At 38.3% G+C, this 18,284-nt stretch overlaps 1 protein-coding gene across 3 annotated transcripts in view; it reads right to left on the reverse strand.

Moving 5' to 3' along the window:
• Positions 1–18,284, reverse strand: part of trpm3 (transient receptor potential cation channel subfamily M member 3) — a 450,655-nt gene that overhangs the window by 344,785 nt on the left and 87,586 nt on the right. Inside the window, exon 1 of one of the 3 annotated variants that reach the window (XM_062971989.1) lies at positions 6,270–11,691. The exons of the other annotated variants lie outside the window; for them this stretch is intronic. Coding sequence (XP_062828059.1) covers positions 6,270–6,359 — 90 coding nt within the window. The 5' untranslated portion in view covers positions 6,360–11,691. Of the gene's footprint in view, positions 1–6,269; positions 11,692–18,284 lie in introns of those variants that run through there. 3 annotated transcript variants of the gene reach the window in all.

Genomic DNA, 18,284 nt, shown 5'->3' on the forward strand with positions numbered 1-18,284 from the left:
ACTAGAAAGCACCTACATATACATGATGAAGCTTTTTCTGATAGCTTCCAATTTGGACAGCTCCCCTGCTGCTTCATCAAGCACCTCCTCCAGCTCACTATCTTGTGGTGCTGGACAGCTCCTCTTCTTTTGCAGGGAAATCAAATCCCTGAAGCTTGTACATTGCTTGGGCATCAGAAGTCAAGGGCTTGCATTGATAGTGTTCAAGTCCTAAAATCAAGTGTCTAATTGTTCGTAAAATGTGGCTTATGCAAAAATTTCATACTGCCTCCCAGTTGCAGACCTCAGAAGCCACATACCAATGTTACTTTTATGCTTGAAGAAGCAGTATTGCAGTCTCATAACATGAGACTGAGACCCAACCTAGGGAATTTCTAAATTTGGTCTCAGTCTCATACTATGATAGTCTAGGTCCAAGCTTTTGATCTACTGAGAAATTAATTAGTTCAAATATTTCAATGCATCTGTGAAATACACAAATCACTATAAATGCTGGGTAGTTCATCAGTATTCTCTGCTTGCCTGTTAATGACATGGAACACTAAAAGAAACAGGATTGTACAACCCTTATAAACACTGAGGGTATTAATGAAATAGGTTGAACAGGATAAGTTTGCCTGGGATGAAACCTAGGAAATAGAGTTGGAGAGAGTCCAACTTGTTAGCATCTGTGAACGCTGCTTTCTTAGTTAAATAAAAATCAGACCACTGTGTCCCATATCTTATCCTCTGTCAGTTAATGTAACTGAGAGGGATATTACAATTTCATGCAATATGCAAATAATTAACCTAGAGAATCCCCTGTTCCATACTAAGTGATTAACTTTGGGAACCCCTATGGCTCTAGGTCTCTGTCACAACATAGGTAGGGTATTAATGTAGCAGTTCAGGGATTTAACATACAATAAGTTTGCAAATGAACTTTCATACGGAAAATGAAAAATGCAAGTATGATTGCACTGTATTGCCACTGGTATAATTTGTAAAAAAGATGGAAGAAAACCGGTTTGATCATAGGGATGTTCGTGGAATACTATTTGAGGGAGTTGGGTACTCAATGAAAAGATCTAGATTCTGAACATTCAGTACGTCAGGCAGCATGATGGTCTGGCAACAGGCCAGAAGAACTGCAGGAAATACCATATGCTAGTATCAATGAAATAAAATAGTATTAACAAAAATGGTTCAGAATTTTCCCAAGATAAACCCAGTGCTCCTGTCATGTTTACTTGACTTTTGACTTTCTCTTTTTGTTCAAACAGCAGCTGTGAGTCCTGCAATGCTGTATTATAAATAGCTTCTCAAATTCCCCTAAGTTTCAAAAGCACTTTGCAGTAGTGCAAGCCTTTACTATAAAAACTGAAAAGAGGGGAAGCTCTGGTCTTTTATAAGCCCCTTCAGCTCCGTGTCTCTCCCTCCTCCCTTTCAAATGATGAATTGCTCCTACTAAAGTAATAAAGATTTTTAAAAATCCCTGATGGGCACACAGAACTGATCATGCAGCTCTCTAGGCTGCAGCATTTTTTTTGTTTTTAAATTGTACATTTTCCTTGGATATTTGGCTACAGTGCTAACACATTGAACAATATTACTATCTGACAGATAATCATAAGAGAGACGTGATCCTATCTGCTGTAAAATCTAGTGATTATTAGATCCCCGCTGCATTGATTTAGTAGGTTGGAGCTTTCTATGATGTGTGTCTGTGCAAAATCTTCTAAAGTGGATGAGCTCCCTCTATCAGCTCCACTTCGATGTGGGGACATGAGAGAAGCCTCCCATAAAGATGGTTAAAAAAATCAAAAACATCTGGGCATCCCTTGGGCAACGTCCTGGCAAATTACTAATTCTCTCACACCGGAAGCGACTTGCAGTTTCTCAAGTGGCTCCTGACACACACAAAAAAGCAGGAGGGCAGAAATAATCAAAGGACTTCTCAAAATCTCAGGACTAGACTTTCTCCTAACTTTCTGCAAGGAAGACTTGAAAACCTATGCTGTTCACATGATCTTTTCATATATATATATTTACTTATGATGATCCTAAGGCAAACCTATCAAGGGAACCCTGAGTCCCCTCGGGGAGAAGGGCGGGGTAGAAATATTGGAAATAAATAAATAAACCCTGGTCTCCAAAACCATAATCCAGTGCTTAAACCATTTCACCACACTGGTTCTTTTTCCATCTCCTAGTAAATCTATTGAGAAAATTATTAAAATAACCACCAATTCTTACAACAGCAATTTCCTAGATTGAACAATATCAGACCAAGCATGTTCAGAAGTCTTCACTGAAAAATAAAGGATCTCAGAAACAACCTTGCTTAATTCTTGAAGGTATATAGCTCGTTTTATATCATTGTCAGCAGAATCATCATCATCAGCACTACCACCATCCTCTTTCCTCCCTCCTCCTTCTCATCCCAAGCCAATGAGTCATGAAGGATAAAAAATTCCTAATATTCTTAAGAGATTACGTCAGCAGGGGCAGCTAAAGGTGGACACAGCTTTTAACTTTAGCCTTTCAGCTTACCTCCTGGGCCACAAATGCATAACAGTGTGGGAAATGATGAAGATAGAAGGAAAGAAGTAGTTGACCAGAGTTCGAATCCCCACTTGGCCATGAAACCATACTGAATCACCTTGGAAAGGTCACACATTCTCAGTCCCAGAATGCCCCCTATGGTGATCCTAAAGAGTCATTTTAGGATCACCGTAAAGTGACTCTTTAAGATCACCATAAGTCAGAAACAACTTGAAGGCACAGAAAAACAACATGGCAAGATAGCTAAAACTTCTGATTGTTGGAGCAAAGCTTTCTCCTGACACAACATCAGCTTCAGTAGCATACTATTTGAAAACTGAAAACTGAAGCTGGACTGTGTTATATTTTTCTTACTTCTAAAATCAAGGGAAACCCATTTATATGGGTCTTTGCTCCCATTATGCATAAAGGCCCCATCTAATAGCTCTTGGATTACAGTGTTTGCAGTTGCTAGTTCAAAATCTCTTCCCCTTTCTTACACTCAAAAAGTCCTTTGTAGAATGTTCATGGGATACACAGAATTTACAACACTTCAGTCCAACAGAGCCTAAGACGTCATATGCTCTCAGTTTAAATTCCTATTATACCTCTGTGAATGTTTTGCCTCAATATCATGTTTAATGCTAAAGACAGGAAGAAAATAACTGGTCTTTGTATTAGTTATTCCTAAATATTTATGATGTTGCTGTGACTTATAGACTAAAGGTGTATCTACACTGTAGAATGAATGCAGTTTGACATCAGTTTAACTGCCACGGTTAAATGCCACGGTTTAATGATATGGTTTAATCCTGCAAGCTACAGTTCTACAACAAGCATTCTCTGCCCAAGAGTCCTTGTGCCTCACCAAACTACAGCTTCCAAGATTCCATAGTATTGAGCCATGGCAGTTAAAGTGATATCAATCTGCATTAAATCTACAATGGAGATGTACCCTAAGATACAACACAATATCACCCCTTCACCATGTACTACTAGATCCCTATGAATAAGCATATATTGTATTTTTCCCCCTGCACCCCTCAGACCTATTCTAAGACCCTGCCTCTCTTCCATTCCTTGTAGGATGGCTTTTGCTCTTGGCAATGCAGAGAAGGAAACTGCTCTTGCATAACCTTAACGCTTGTTAGCATCCCAGCAATGGATGGTAGCCTCTACCTAACCTTAGATGCATCCTTAGCCACAATATAATGTCACTCCTTCACCAACTGCTACCAGATCCCTGTGAACCCTTTAAGCATATATTGTGTACATTTTCTACATAATTTAAGATTATTCTAGGAGCCTAAAACTCCACCTCATTTCCATTCCCCGTATTAAGGTTTGTGCTCTTAGCAATGCAGAGAAGGGAACTTTCTCATTAGTGTCCCACTTATGGATGGACATTCTTTCCTCACACTATCATTACTGGTACATCACAAGAAAACAGAGTTGTGCTTTTCTTATAGAAGTTTGTGCTCTTAATTAACAAATGCTTCTGGTTCATTATTAAGGTGAGCTTAAAGTTCTTTATTATAACAAGATTGAGGTTGGATCTACACTGCCATATAATTCAGTATCTGATCCCAGATTATCTGCTTTGAACTGGGCTATATGAGTCTACACTGCCATATCATCTATTTCAAAGCAGATAATCTGGGACCAGAAACTGGGTTATATGGCAGTATAGATGGGGCCTAAGATTATTTTAGACAATAAAATGGTTTCACGTGTCACATTTTGTTCATTCATGGAACTTTTTTAATGGTTAGAGGTTAGCATTTTATAAACTCTGATTGGAATGACTTCTAGGGAACTCAGGGGGACTTGATCTCAAATAGTCCTATATAGGACTGTGAGCTTTCCTTGTGATATAGATCCCTTCCACACAATCTGCTTTAATTTTGAAGTAACATTCTATATTACACATGCTACTAATCAGGTGTATATTAATATTTCATCATATTCCAATTCAGAATGATTCACATTTGAATCTGCTATTTTATACTGCTAACAGAAAATTTACTTGTGTTTCTAAACATGCAAACCAAAAAGAAAAAAAAAGTGGAGGGAGACAGTATGAAAAAGGAAGCATTTTTCTAGACAATTTTCTTTTGTACAGTTAGCATCTCCCACAGCTCAACTGCAGTAGCACTTCCAGCCCTTTTGCTGCAATACCTAAGGAAAACTAAACTAAAAACTCAGCTATTACACAACCACACTTTCATATTTTTGTTTGAAAGATATATATAATTAAATGTTCCTACCAATATTTATATTAAATATACATAATAAAATGCTTAGAATGTTTTAGTTCAAAGTTGAGGTTGCAGTTCATCCCAAGCAGAATGGCTTCATGAATCTGAAGGTCATATTATGGATTGACCATGTAAAGAGAGTACACATGTATACAAGGAGGGCACTTAATCACATCCAGAGTAACTAAAATCTTTTCCCAAAGACGCAAAGAGCTTTAATGAACCGTGGTTCCCAGGCACATGTCCAGAATGCATATGTTTGTTAGATACCTCAAATGCCATGGTATCCTATTGTATCCATATGTCGTGTTCAATCTCCATATGTGGTTCACAAACAACAGCCAAAAAAGCATCAAACTGTACAAAGCCTATGATGATGTAACACTTTGCCCCAATGTTTTTTTGGCCTTTTTTATTTTACTTGGGGGAAAAGTCTTAGATTGACAATGAGAGCACCAGTGGGAAGGACTGCTCAACCTTTTCGTGCCATTTGTCTGTAGGTGGAGAAGTGGGGGAGGCAGTTTGGAGCAGAGCAATCTCCTATTAAAGGAAGGAAAAATGCCTGCTTGCCAGTTTTCTTGCTCTTCACTGTAGCCTCCAGACTGCTTTTCCATTCATTAGGTGCACACACAGGTAAGAATCATGTGGGAAAGTATGGTTTGGCTGAATTCCTACATACAAATCTGGATTTATGCCTCAATAAGTCCACTGGGTCTTCCTTCAGGGTAAAAGTACATAGGATCACACTACAAAGCTAATAAACACACAGCTTTAAAAACACATCCAATGATGTTTATAGCTCAGCACATCCTGCTGAGGTGCATCTTTCAAATCTACTGAACTAGAGTAGGATGCATCATTACAGATTAGTGCATGGTTATATTCAAAGAAGAATCATATACTCAGCATATTCTCTTAGAGAAAGATGCCTTCAAATAAATGAAATTTATGCCACTGGGATATAATAAAAAAGCACCATCATATCCTTAGAAAACAGGAACTGAAAGGCTTACTGCATTTCAAAGATAATTCAATCAGAAAGTTTTCCTCCCAGCTAGAGGCTGACCTGAGATCATCATGTGAACACCTTAAACCAGCATTTACATCAACAACATTAAGAAATAAGCAGAAGGTGAACATCAATCGGGAATGTGTCCATTAGTGTCTCTGGTGAGTTCATAAGTAAGAGAAACTGACAGTCGGTAAGACTTTTCATAATTCATGACATAACCAGCGCTTTTTTTTTTTTTGCTATAGCAAGCCTCCTTTCCTCCACAGTAACACTGCATACCCCACAATGCCAGTGCTAAATGTGCCATCCAGTATATACTTCTCTTATCTGTATGAGGGCAACAGAATTTCCATAATGATAGGAAAAAAGAAGCATCCCGTAAGTGGACTATAGAAAGTAATTGTGGATTTTTGCCCCTTTTACAGAAGCCAGAAGCAAACAAAGAACTGATAGTAAAAGGCAATGTTTTACAGTACCTTAAGTAGTCTGACAGATGGGAGGAAGGCAGCATGGCACAGCTTTCGAATGGTCCAGTTTAGTGGCCGGGGAGCATCACTTTGACTCATGACCCCCAACAATTCCACAGGAATAAAGAAGCCCAAACCTTGCCAATGCCTACAAAACAAGTGCTCCTCCACGCTTGTGATATTCCATACCCGCTGGGTGTCCACACTTGCAATTCCATAAGACAGATGCCTCCTACAACTTGGCTGAAAGGCTGGCAAAGTGGATTTGCTTTAGCCACCGATCTTCCTTAAGAAAACACCCTCCCAGCTTGGAACAGTAGTGCTCATGCATACCAAATGTGCTTCAATGTGAGCAATCGGGCTGCTTGCTTCAGCTCAGGGGAGGGCTGCACCGTATTACAAGAAAGGGACAGCCCGGAGATGCTCTCTCTCTCTCTCTGTGTATGCGTGCGCCTGTGTGTGGTGAGTAAAAAAAGCCTGCAGTAAGAGCAGTGTGCTCCAGCTTTCGTTCCCTCTCTTTCTCCCTTTGGAGCATGAGCCATTTGTTTTGGTTTCTTTTCATCACAGCAAGGAGGCAAGGGAATATATAGATCAAGCTAAAGGGAAGGGTAGTCCCCGGTTTTCTCTTGTGGAACATTGTGAGATGAAGCTTTGAAAGAGAGTGAAGCACAGGAGAGAGGAGTTGGGGTCAGAACTGTTAAAAAACCAAAATCCCCTCCGTACTCTTTGATTTACAGTAAAGGTTTTAAGCTGCAGCTTCCTTCCCATAGTATACACACATTTCATGAGCACCAGCCGAACAGGGTTTCCTCCTGGCATGTTGCTGTGTTAATGAAAAATAAAAATAAAGCTGAAGATGCTTTTAGATGCATACCACCGCCACCCCTTCCAAGGAGACCATGTGAAACCTCCAGATCAATGGCTTGCATAAGGCTGAGGAAGCTTTACTTTAAAGGGCATCTCCAGGTGAATTAAGATAAAGAAACACACAATGGCCATTCTCTTTAGCACTAGTCCCAGTCTTGCAATATTCACATCACACCCATGAACTGCACTAAGGGCAGTCCTGGTTGTAGATAGCTATTGTTTTCTCAGGGTGATGTGTGTATTTGAACACATAAAGAGATGAAGAAAATAGCTGTATTTAAGATAGCAGTATTTTTTAAGCACTGCACTAAATGTGGAGAAATGCATGGACTTCAAAGAAGCTTATCCTGTTCAAAAACTGTTGAAGGTAATCAAGTCTATATGGGCACTGTCAAGCTTGAAAAGGAATGCATAGAGCCAAAGCTTCCTTCTGAAAATACAGTCAACATTTGACTGAGAAATGATTGTGGTGCTTGTCACTAATGATAATATATAGTTAAACACAATGTGCCCTGCTAGCACTCACAGTTAGCATCCTATGTATTTACAATTGGAAGGAGAAGAAGAAGAATTTCATAAGATATGTAATTTGAGCCGGAGAAAACAACAGGGACACTATTTTGTATACAAGCTTGCATGGATAATGCCCATTTTGTCAAATTAATGAAGTGTTATCTCACACTGGCAAATCTATCTGCACATTCTTGAGTCGGTGCAAACAGTGACATCAGAGGGAATAAAATGAAGAAATGACAGAAGATGGTAATTGCTATTATAACATTACAGTGGCTTTTCACAAAACAGTACTTGGGTGGTAACACAGATAGCTTTGCACAGATCAACTGATTAACACATGTAGTGTGAGAAACAGCCGTTGCCACTGAAGACAGAAGTGAACCTCTTGGTGAAGTCTTGTTTAGTTATTTCATACTGGGGCTTTTGCACATTTATTTCTTTAGCTCAATGACTGGCTGTCAAGCTCTGGTGGAAGTGATAAGATATCACATTGGAAAGCAAGCAGTTGTGTGAGCCCCTGATAATGTGGATTACTTCTTTAGATTTTGTGTTGCCAGAATAGACATGTGTTACCACAGTTTGGGTTACCACAGTTTGGGTTACCACAGTTTGATTTCCATGTCTGTATCTCTGTTATGAGTAGATATTGCAGTCTGCAAAATGCCTGGTTTAAAGTTCTGAACTGCAAATATGTCTGAAATCCAATTTGTAATGAAATCTTTATTGGGTCAACCAAAAGGTTCCGAACTTACCAGACTAATTTTTGAAGCTTCATAGGCTGCTTCATCAGGCAAAGATTGTAAAATACTATGTAATAAAAGGAAAGTGACAGTATTGTGCTCACAGCGTCAACATTTTGCCTTGAGATGTTATAGAAAGAGTGTGTACAAGAAAATGAAGACCCTCCCACGGCTGTAAGCTGAATGGGAACAAAGGGACTAAAACAGAAACAGAAGAATTTCGCTTTCCTCTAGAAAAGTTACAAAGACCACACCCAAACTATTTGCACTTACCTAATAACACAAGTGTGGTTCTTTCACCCCTATATCATATAGAAGATTGAAAGTTCTTGCTGAATTTCCTGGAATTTGCCATTGTGGTCAGCTAGTTCCCAGTGTTGTAAAGACTAATTTTTTTCAGTAGTTAGATGCCTCTCATTCATCTCTTAAGCACTGTTTATCAGAAAATTGTCAGAGAGAAAATAGGTAGTAGCTTTATAGCTAATATTTATTTTCCTTGAAGAAATGAATAAGGAAACTGCCCGAAAGAAACTATCTCCTGATATGAACCTGTTGATCCTTTAGGATCCACAAAGAACGAATTTTTCTTCCTTCTTTGAAAGGGCATTGAGGAGGAACGATGCCAGAAAAGGTGGTTTCTTAAGTCTGATGCCTTAAACTCAAGTGTTATTGAAGGATATATGGGGAAACTATGGTTCTTCCCGGAGCAAAAATGGATCTTTCAGCTGCCACATCAAAAAACAGATTTTTGTCTGCCCAAATTTGGGAGGCTCCTTAAATATTGATCGGGGGGGGGGGGGGGGCATTGAAATCTGGACACCGAAAATGGCATCGAGCTTAGCCGAATTGCACACCCCTAATAGACAGGATAATTATAAAGCTTGGGCAATGTTATTTCTTTTCTAATATAGGCATTCCCACAGTTACAAACATCTGACTTACAAATGACTCATAGTTAAGAACTGGGGTGAGACAACAGGAAGTGAACTCCTAGGAAGGGAAATTCACTCCTGAAAGGATTATCATAGGGAGAAAGTGTCTCAATTGAACCTTTAAAAAAAACCTAATTATTGTTTCCACAACAAGCCAAATTTTTCAAAATCCAATGATCACAGGGGCAGTAAGTGAGGTGAAATCTTCTAAACAAGGGCACAGACAGAAAAACAAACTCCACTCGGGCATTAACAATTCCCTATGCTATCCAAAGCTAATCCACAGTACAACCTCTTTGTACAAATGTCCCAACATAGGTACTTTTAAACGTATGAATCGTCACTTGGCCTAGAGTGACGTTTTGACATCCGAGCACGATTTTGACCCATGAACAGTGCAAAACAGCACCATGCTTAGGCAAGCCCCCACATTACTAGCCTTCAAGAAAGACTTAAAAACATGGCTCTTCCGTTGTGCTTTTGGAGAGTAACTGCCATATACTTCTTTTTTGTTGCTCCCCTCCAATATCTATCCTCTAGACTGTACCACTATCTTAGGACGCTGTTCTCTGTGGTTTTTATTCTTATTTCTTTCTCACCCTGAGTTTTAACTTAGTGTTCATGTGGCCCGCCCTTGTTTTTTTATTGCTTCTCTGATTTTGTGTTGTAATGTATATTATTATCCATTGTATTGTTTAATTGTGTTATGATGTGTTGTTTTGATATTTTGTTATATTGTATTGTTCTGGGCATGGCCCCATGTAAGCCGCCCTGAGTCCCCGTTGGGGAGATGGTGGCGGGGTATAAATAAATTATTATTATTATTATTATTATTATTATTATTATTATTATTATTATTATTATTATTATGCTTGCCTCAATGCTTCCCAGACCCCTTGCAGAAAATGGAGTACTCATGCCAAAAGGGGCACTTGCACCAGAAGCATTGTAAGAGTACATTGCGGCAAATGGAGTACTGGAGCAGCCTCTGTACTTCGTGGCTCAGTGCCTCAGCCTGCATGCCTTTGCCTACTTGCTACTTGGTTTTCTTTACTTTGGGAGATTGCTGTCCACTGCAGAAGGTTTGTTTAGTTCAATTTGTGTGCTTTTTATTCCTGGTACTGTATTTTTGCTTCAAGAAGAGAGAGAGGACGGGGGAGAGAGAGGGCAAGAGAGGGAGAGAGGCTGGAATTTGTACTGTACCTACTGTACAGTATGAAGAAAATGATGCTGTTTTGTCTTGCTGTTACACTGGCCAACACACATTTCCTTGTGGTTCCTTTTCACAAGTGTGTGCTTCACCATGTTAAATTTGACCTTTCTTTGTTTACAGTTGCATTTAAATATGCATTTATACATTATTTGTTATTTATTAAGTACATTTTCTTATGTAACAAAAATCCCATGATAATTAGCATTTCAATGCATTTCAGTGGGAAAATTTGCTTTGAGATAAGAATGTTTTGACTTAAGAACTCAGTCACTGAACAAATTAAATTAATTGTATAATATATATTGGGCTGGAGTTACACTCAAAAATGTATCTGTTCTGAATTACATACAATTTCAACTTAAGAACAAACCTACAGAGCCTATCATGTCTATAGCTTGGGGACTGCCTGTAAATATGTAGTTTTTGAGATATACAAATCAACTAGGTCACTCAAGACTGTAGCTTTTTCATTACACTCCTGGAACTCTACTTTAGAATTCAATGCCCTGAAGCTATGACAGTTTCCTTAATCATGCCAAAATTATCGTGCTGCATGTCTTTAAATGGCATAATATAGATTAGCCTTTCTTAGTTTTAAGAATGGGTTTGTGTGGGCGGGTATGCCTAATTAAATCGTCTACTCTTGTTCTTTCCAATTTCCAATTTTACATTTTAATATGCAGTGTTTCCAAGCTTTGTTTTACACACTTAAATATAGAAGGTATTGTTTTCCCACAATTCATTCTTAGACCTCCCCTGACCCAGATGCTAAATTAAGCAATTCTGTATCTAGTTACCTGTGCATAGGTCCTATTTTAATAGAAGGGAAGAATGAAAAATTAGCATAGGGTAGCTTCTTTAGGGAAATTTGATGCAATCGTAACGTCTCCATGGGAGAGCACATAGAATTTTGTTCATAGTAATTAAACATGAAATAAGAACTAAACATTGGGCAACGGAGATTAAAATAGAGGAAACCCACTTTAATTATAACACTTCTTGAAAGGAAGCCTCAAAGATCCAGTTTTATCCATTTTCATTGCACTCCAGACAGTCATATTGGTGCTGTGAAAGCTGCATCTTGTGCTAAAATTACCAAACATAAGTGTCCTCATTTGCCACTGCCTTTTACCTTTTAGCAACTGCCTTTCCTCTGAAATAAATAGAACTAGCTTTTACAAAAACCCAAACATCCTAATTGCTAATTTAAAGGGGAAATATTTAATACTGTCACACAAATTTACATAAGACACACCACCACCTTTTCTAATAGTGCAATACAAGAAATTGGCAAGACATTTGGAAAACTATGGCTGAATCTATGCTGCAGTTAAACTTTATTATATAGGTTTACACTAACAACATAATACAGTTTCAAACTGCATTATATGGCAATGTAGATCCGGCCTATGATTCCTGCTTTGAAGCAAATTATTCCCAGTAGATCTTAATTCAGAATTTTCAATGTGCTAGATGTTGCCTGTGCAGACTATAAACAGATGGTACTTTTTCAAGATCTGAATGGAAGTAGCATTATAATCCTTAAATATTACATACTTGTTGGGTTTTGGTATTCTTCCGTGATCTGTATTTTTAAAGGTTCTGTAGAAGTTCATACTCAATTAGAGTTGACTTAAAATAGTGATGACCTCCCAATGTTAGGAGAAAGTGAGATATAACCGAAGAGGAGGAGGAAAAAGTGACTTTGTTCAGCAAAGTTCTGCAGCAAACACTGATTTAGCAGAATCCATGGTAAATAAAAATGTTATTTCCAAGTCCTGAAACATCTAACGTTATTTAAAAATAGATAAATACAAGATGGAAAATAAGAGACTCTGCAGGAAGTCAGATTTCTTCTCAAACAGGGAACTACAAATTTGACTGGACCAGAATCTGCAACTAACTGATCAAATGGATTTCACACTTGCACACCTTTTGAAATAGCATCACAAGCACCTGATAATATAAGATGAAAGCATGCAGAACTATTGTCTACAAAACAGGAGTGTAGGCATAGCTATATAGAAGAATTGGGGAATATGTGGCTTCTAGATTAAGTTCTGGACACCATAAGCAATGGTGAGGGGATGATGACGGTTGCAGACCAATGAGATCTGGATGTTTGCATATACCTCATATTGCACTATAGCCAGATTTTTCAGTTCTTCAGTATACATGAAACATATAAAGCTGCCTTATTAAATAGTTCTGTTGTCATACTTATTTCAAAGGTCTCTAATTGAGTAGTCTTTCTCCAAGCCGTGCTGCCCATGAGTCTTTTAACTGGAAGTACATAAACTCAAAAAAAAAATCTGTACTCTACCAATGAATTAGACTACTACTGAACTAGGGGGGGTACAGACTGTTGTCATTGTCCTCCCATGTACTTGAAGAAGATGATGGGGCCAGTACAAACAAAGCAGGCATCTGTTACACTAAAGCCCTGAAATACGTGTTCACCATAAACCACACTCTGTCCAGATAATCCAGTAAGTTTATTTAGAGAAGAATATATAAAAAATAAGCAAGTCTAAAAAAGAGAATCAAAGTTCCAAAAGTTATTTCCAAGATAGCCAAGAGACCAAAATCCTTTCAAATGCAATTTCAAGAATCAATCCACAAATATATCCATAAACATGATAGCATGAATCCAAGGCAGGCAATCTATGCCACACATGAACTAGAAACAGGAACAACCTTAAAAACTGGAATACATGAATTTCAAAAACATAGGGCCAAGAACAGAGAGCTAGTCACCTGAATACAATGTTGCTCTCACAAAATATTGTACCAACAGAAACCACTTTAAAAGGCCTCAATCCCTCCCATGACATCTTTCCTCACACACCTGCTTTTCATCTCCTTATTTCTAAGCCTATGAGAAATTCAAGTATTTGTTGTACGCTCTGCCTCCAAAGTACCAATCACCTGGATCTGGACAAACATTTGTCTGCCACATTTCTCTCAGCTTGCACTCTGGCAGGTCTACTTGAGAACTGATATCGCTTTCTCCAGTCTCATGGGAACTGCTAGGTGATTACAAAACAATTCTCTCCAGGCCACTTTTATCCTCCTCTGGGCCCTCTTAATCTATCCCAGCATCCCTTTCCTCACCTTCTGAGCACTCAGAATCTGACCAGGCTACAACAGCATCCAACTACACTTCCAGGTGATATTATTACTGAAGCTACATCAATTCTATTCACATGAAGTATGAAGGAAGAAAGCATGTGAATCCTAAAATGTACAAATCAAGCACAGAATGGTGAGGGAAAGGAAGATATATCAAATAGTGAGATCATGGTGATCTAGAAGTGCACCTACATACATTGTAGAATTAATGCAGTTCGACAGACAGTTCGATTTGTAATTTGGTGAGACACCAGCAACTTTTGGCTGAGAATGCTAAAGACCATGGAAAACTACAACTCATAACTTGTGATGGCACATGGCAGGCCCCGTCCTTGCCATGATTAAAAGTGGCAAAACAGGGCAAAAATGCCCTGTGTGAAGAGATCCCAAGAGGAGGTAGCCAGTTCTAATATAGACTTAAATCCAACACAAGCCCTAACACGATCAAACCTCTCCAGTCAGTGCAATTCACATATTAGCTCATTTACCAAGTTTTATTGATTCAATGTCTACTTTTTTTTAGATTAATTCTTGATTTCACCAAACACTGCAGAATCTCCCATGAAAAACATGCATCTTATTTGTCAGCCAAATGCAACTATGCTACAGTCCCACCTCTCATTCTGAATAAAAGAAATAACTAGTGTTATTTTAAGTAAAAGAAGATCATTCCAATATAGTTTTTTTGGTTGTAGCTTGGTTTCCTAAGTAAGAAGAAATCTACAGTGATATTTCCTTGAAGTAGACATGTAGGTATTAGGATAGTCAAACCAAGAAGAAATAAGGGAAAACGTAAGTTACAAAACAATATAAGAGATGGCATAGGGTAGTTGTGTGAGTACTGGAGTGGGAGGCCAGGCCTGAAGTCCCTACTGAGCCATGGAAACCCACAAGGGACCTTGGGAAAGTCACAATTTCCTAGCTTGAGAGAAAGGCAACAGCAAACCTCTGGATTAATGTTGCCAAGAAAGCTCTAGTCACCATAAATCAAATATGACTTGAAGGCACATAACCCCAGGAACAACAATGAAATTATAATATTACACATTATTTGAAAAGAAATACTGTACATTGATATACATGAAAACTGAAATGGGCTTTTTTACACCAGCATTTTCACACATTGACTTGCATCTTTTTGTGTCCTACTAAATAATGTGAAAAGAGTATTTATGGAGTCTCAGGGTGACTCAAAATTTGCTCGGTTGCCCAAACTGACATGCTTTTCTTGAGGACAAAAAAGCTTGACTATAAGAACCCACATAATATTCCTTTTTTCTGTTTGCAACTCTTCAGAGAGAAAAACATATGAAAGAATGAAACAGGCAATATATTCCGAACAAAGTAATCTGAAGTGCTCCTGTATGCTTTATCTTTAAGAATTTATATTTCATTTGTACTGTGTTATTTTATTGAACTTTACATTCAAATTCTAACAATATTTATTCAAGAATATGAATGGGAGTAAATGTGAAATTTTTTAATATGTAGTTCCAATTCTGCTAGAGCTAAAAAAAATGGAATGGAGGATTTGCAGAATATTATAATTGCATACAATCAGACAGGAAAAAAGGACGGCTAACCTTTCTTCTACCCTTAACTCTTGTGTACCAATCCCATACACACACTGCTGTCACCATTTTCTTTTCAACTAGGCTAACTTCTAAAACAAATAAAATGATCCACAACAAAGTACAAAAACAAAAACAAAACAGGGATGTGCCTATTAGGATTATTCAGAGATGAACTAGTGCAGCCGGAGAGAGAAATCTGCCTGTACAGTTTTGCGGCTGCACGCATAACGATTGCCAGTGACTGGAAAGATGAAAAAACATTAAGTATTAAAATTGGAAGGATAAATTGTGGGATTATGCACAGATGGCCAAGATTTCTAGCAATCTGAAACATGAAAGTCACAAAGTTTTTGAAAGAAATTGGAAGGTGGCCTTAGCATACCTGACAGCGGAATTTAAGAAATAAAAACAACGGGAATGTATTGATTCAGAAGCACAGAGGGTTAAATTATACATAAACTCTACATAGTTCAGTGTCGGGAGTCAAGGTGGTGGGTCACTCTGAGGGTGGGTTGAGGGGTAATTGTATTGTGGGTGGTGGGTTGTCTATGTATGTGTACGTGTATATGTTTGTGATTTGTATTGTGGGTGTTTTACAATTTTAAAATAAAATTACTTTTAAAAGCAGAAAAAGGATGGCTAACCTTTCTTCTACCCTTAACTCTTGTGTACCAATCCCATACACACCACTGCTGTTACCATTATCTCTTCAACTAGGCTTACTTCTATGGTAAGGTGAAAAATGAACCAGGTTTACAGCTTAGGTGTTTTCTTTGACCTAGCTCAGGTGGCTTATTTTATAGAATGCCTTTCACAAGTTAGTTATGACCTCAGAGACATAGGATGTTTCAAAATTAAACAGTTTAATATCACTTTAAATATGCTATGGAATCCTGAGATTTGTTGTTTGGCAACAATTTTTGGCAACTCCCATGATTCGATAGCATCGCCCCAATAATAATAATAACAATATTTATACCCCACTTTTCTCCCCGAATGTGGCTCACAACATTATAAAATAATACAAATCACCCCATATATATATATATATATATATATATATATATATATATATTCTCTAAAACCATATTTACAATGAGAAATAAATGAACATATTTAAAAACATTTCTCAAATACAATTATTGCAGTAACTCAACAAAACAGATGGTGAACTTAGCACGATTCACTAAGAGTTAGTCTTCCTGTTGTTCTAGCTAAGTGTCTTCATTAAAAGCTTGTGCAAACATAAAGGTCTTTAGTTGCTTTTTGAAAGATGTTGGGGAGGGGGCTGTTTTAACCTCCTTGGGGAGAGAGTTCTAAAGGGTTGCGGCGGCCACTGAGAACTCCCTCTCTCTCTCATCACCACCAACCGCATTTGCGGTAGTGACAGCAATGACAGGAGGGAGTCACCGGAAGATCTTAACATTCAGGCAGGCTGGTATGAGGAGATGCGGTCAGATAGGTAAGTAGGACCTGAACCGTTTAGGGCTTTAAATGTCGCACCTCAGCCTTGATTCACCTTGGTCTAACACACAAACTCCATGGCAGGTTTGAGTCTTTTTAGTTTATTAAAGATAGATAGTAAAAAGTTCTTCAAAAGCAAAAGTAAAGCACCAAAAGTCAGTTACAAATATAGTCTTGAGATATAAGTCAGGAACTCACAAGGAATAAACAACATCCAAAGATAGCATGGCACATTCCAAGGAACATGGATACATGGGCTGCAATATAATCCAAAGCACAGCAGGAAAACTGGAGCTTGCTTCCCTGATAAAAGAAAGTTGCTTTGACAAAAGCTTTTCCCCAAACGCGCCCCTTTTAACACTCTTTGCAAAACATGAAAGCATTTCTCTGCCCCCTCACCTTCCCCCCCCCCCCCGCCCGCCTGTTTGCAGTTCTCACACTATGCCGTACCCTCAATTCCAAATGCTTAGCTCTATCTAAAGAGCCCATCCCATCAAGGTCAGCTTGCTCGTTATTTCGCTGAGACTCATTAGTAAGCTGGGAACCTTCTATCCTCCCTTCTTCCGTTCCCATGTCAGTGTGCACCTGGCTGGCTTCAGAGGCTTCAGGGTCATCAACTCCAACCCTCCCTGTGGGAAACTGAACCTGCACCCTTTGTTCCTCATCTTCCAAATCTACAGGGCTTTCGGGGAGATTCTGAACCTGAATCCCTCTTTCCTCATCAGAGGCAATCTGAGGTTCAAGCTGAGTCACAACATTAAAAGTCAAAACCAGCACCTTGAATTGGGCCCAGAAAGGAATTGGCAGCCAGTGCAGGTGCTTTAGCAGGAGGAAAGTATGTCTGTCAATAACCTAGGTACAGATCTCAGTTAAGGGGGTCTCAAGCTGCATTAATTGTACACCAGTGTTTCTCAAACTGTACTCCTTTAAGTACTCCTCTAAGTCCTAACCACTTCAGTTCACATCTAAAAACCCATTTGAAAATAGTTCAGAAGCTTCAGTTAGTGTATTAACCTGCATTCTCATTTACCCTATTTAGATGGAGCATGATTGTTTACCATTTGTAAGTGAACGTTACTAACTGCTTACTTGTTTTCACCCAGGAAATGGCTTTTGAAGGAATGCTTCACTTTACCAACTTCCCATATGGTAACTCAATGCTCTTCCCCAAATATCATCTCTATCAGTTGCAACAAGAGAGAAGACTCTTGTCCCAACAATGGAGTGCCTATTACATCAGTCTGGAACAACTGTAATTGTAATAGGATAAAAATATTTAAATTCAGTGAATCCTAATTATTTTTAAACTGCTGTTATATATATTTATAGTTTTTCACTTCTTTTAATTGTTACAGATCACTTCAAAATCACCACTGAAACATGGTACATAAATTAAAAATACATGCATGCACACATATATCTAGATATCGATAGATATCACTATATACTAAAAATAAAATGTTAGACTCATAATAAATTTATAAAGAAAGCCTCCCCCTGTTTGTATCCATGACAACACAGATTTATTTTCTGGAGCTCCAGATATTTGTTTTAATATACCTCAGATAAATAACTTTGAATGATAC

Source organism: Anolis carolinensis, chromosome 2 (assembly GCF_035594765.1).
Source record: "Anolis carolinensis isolate JA03-04 chromosome 2, rAnoCar3.1.pri, whole genome shotgun sequence".
Lineage (NCBI taxonomy): Eukaryota > Metazoa > Chordata > Lepidosauria > Squamata > Dactyloidae > Anolis > Anolis carolinensis.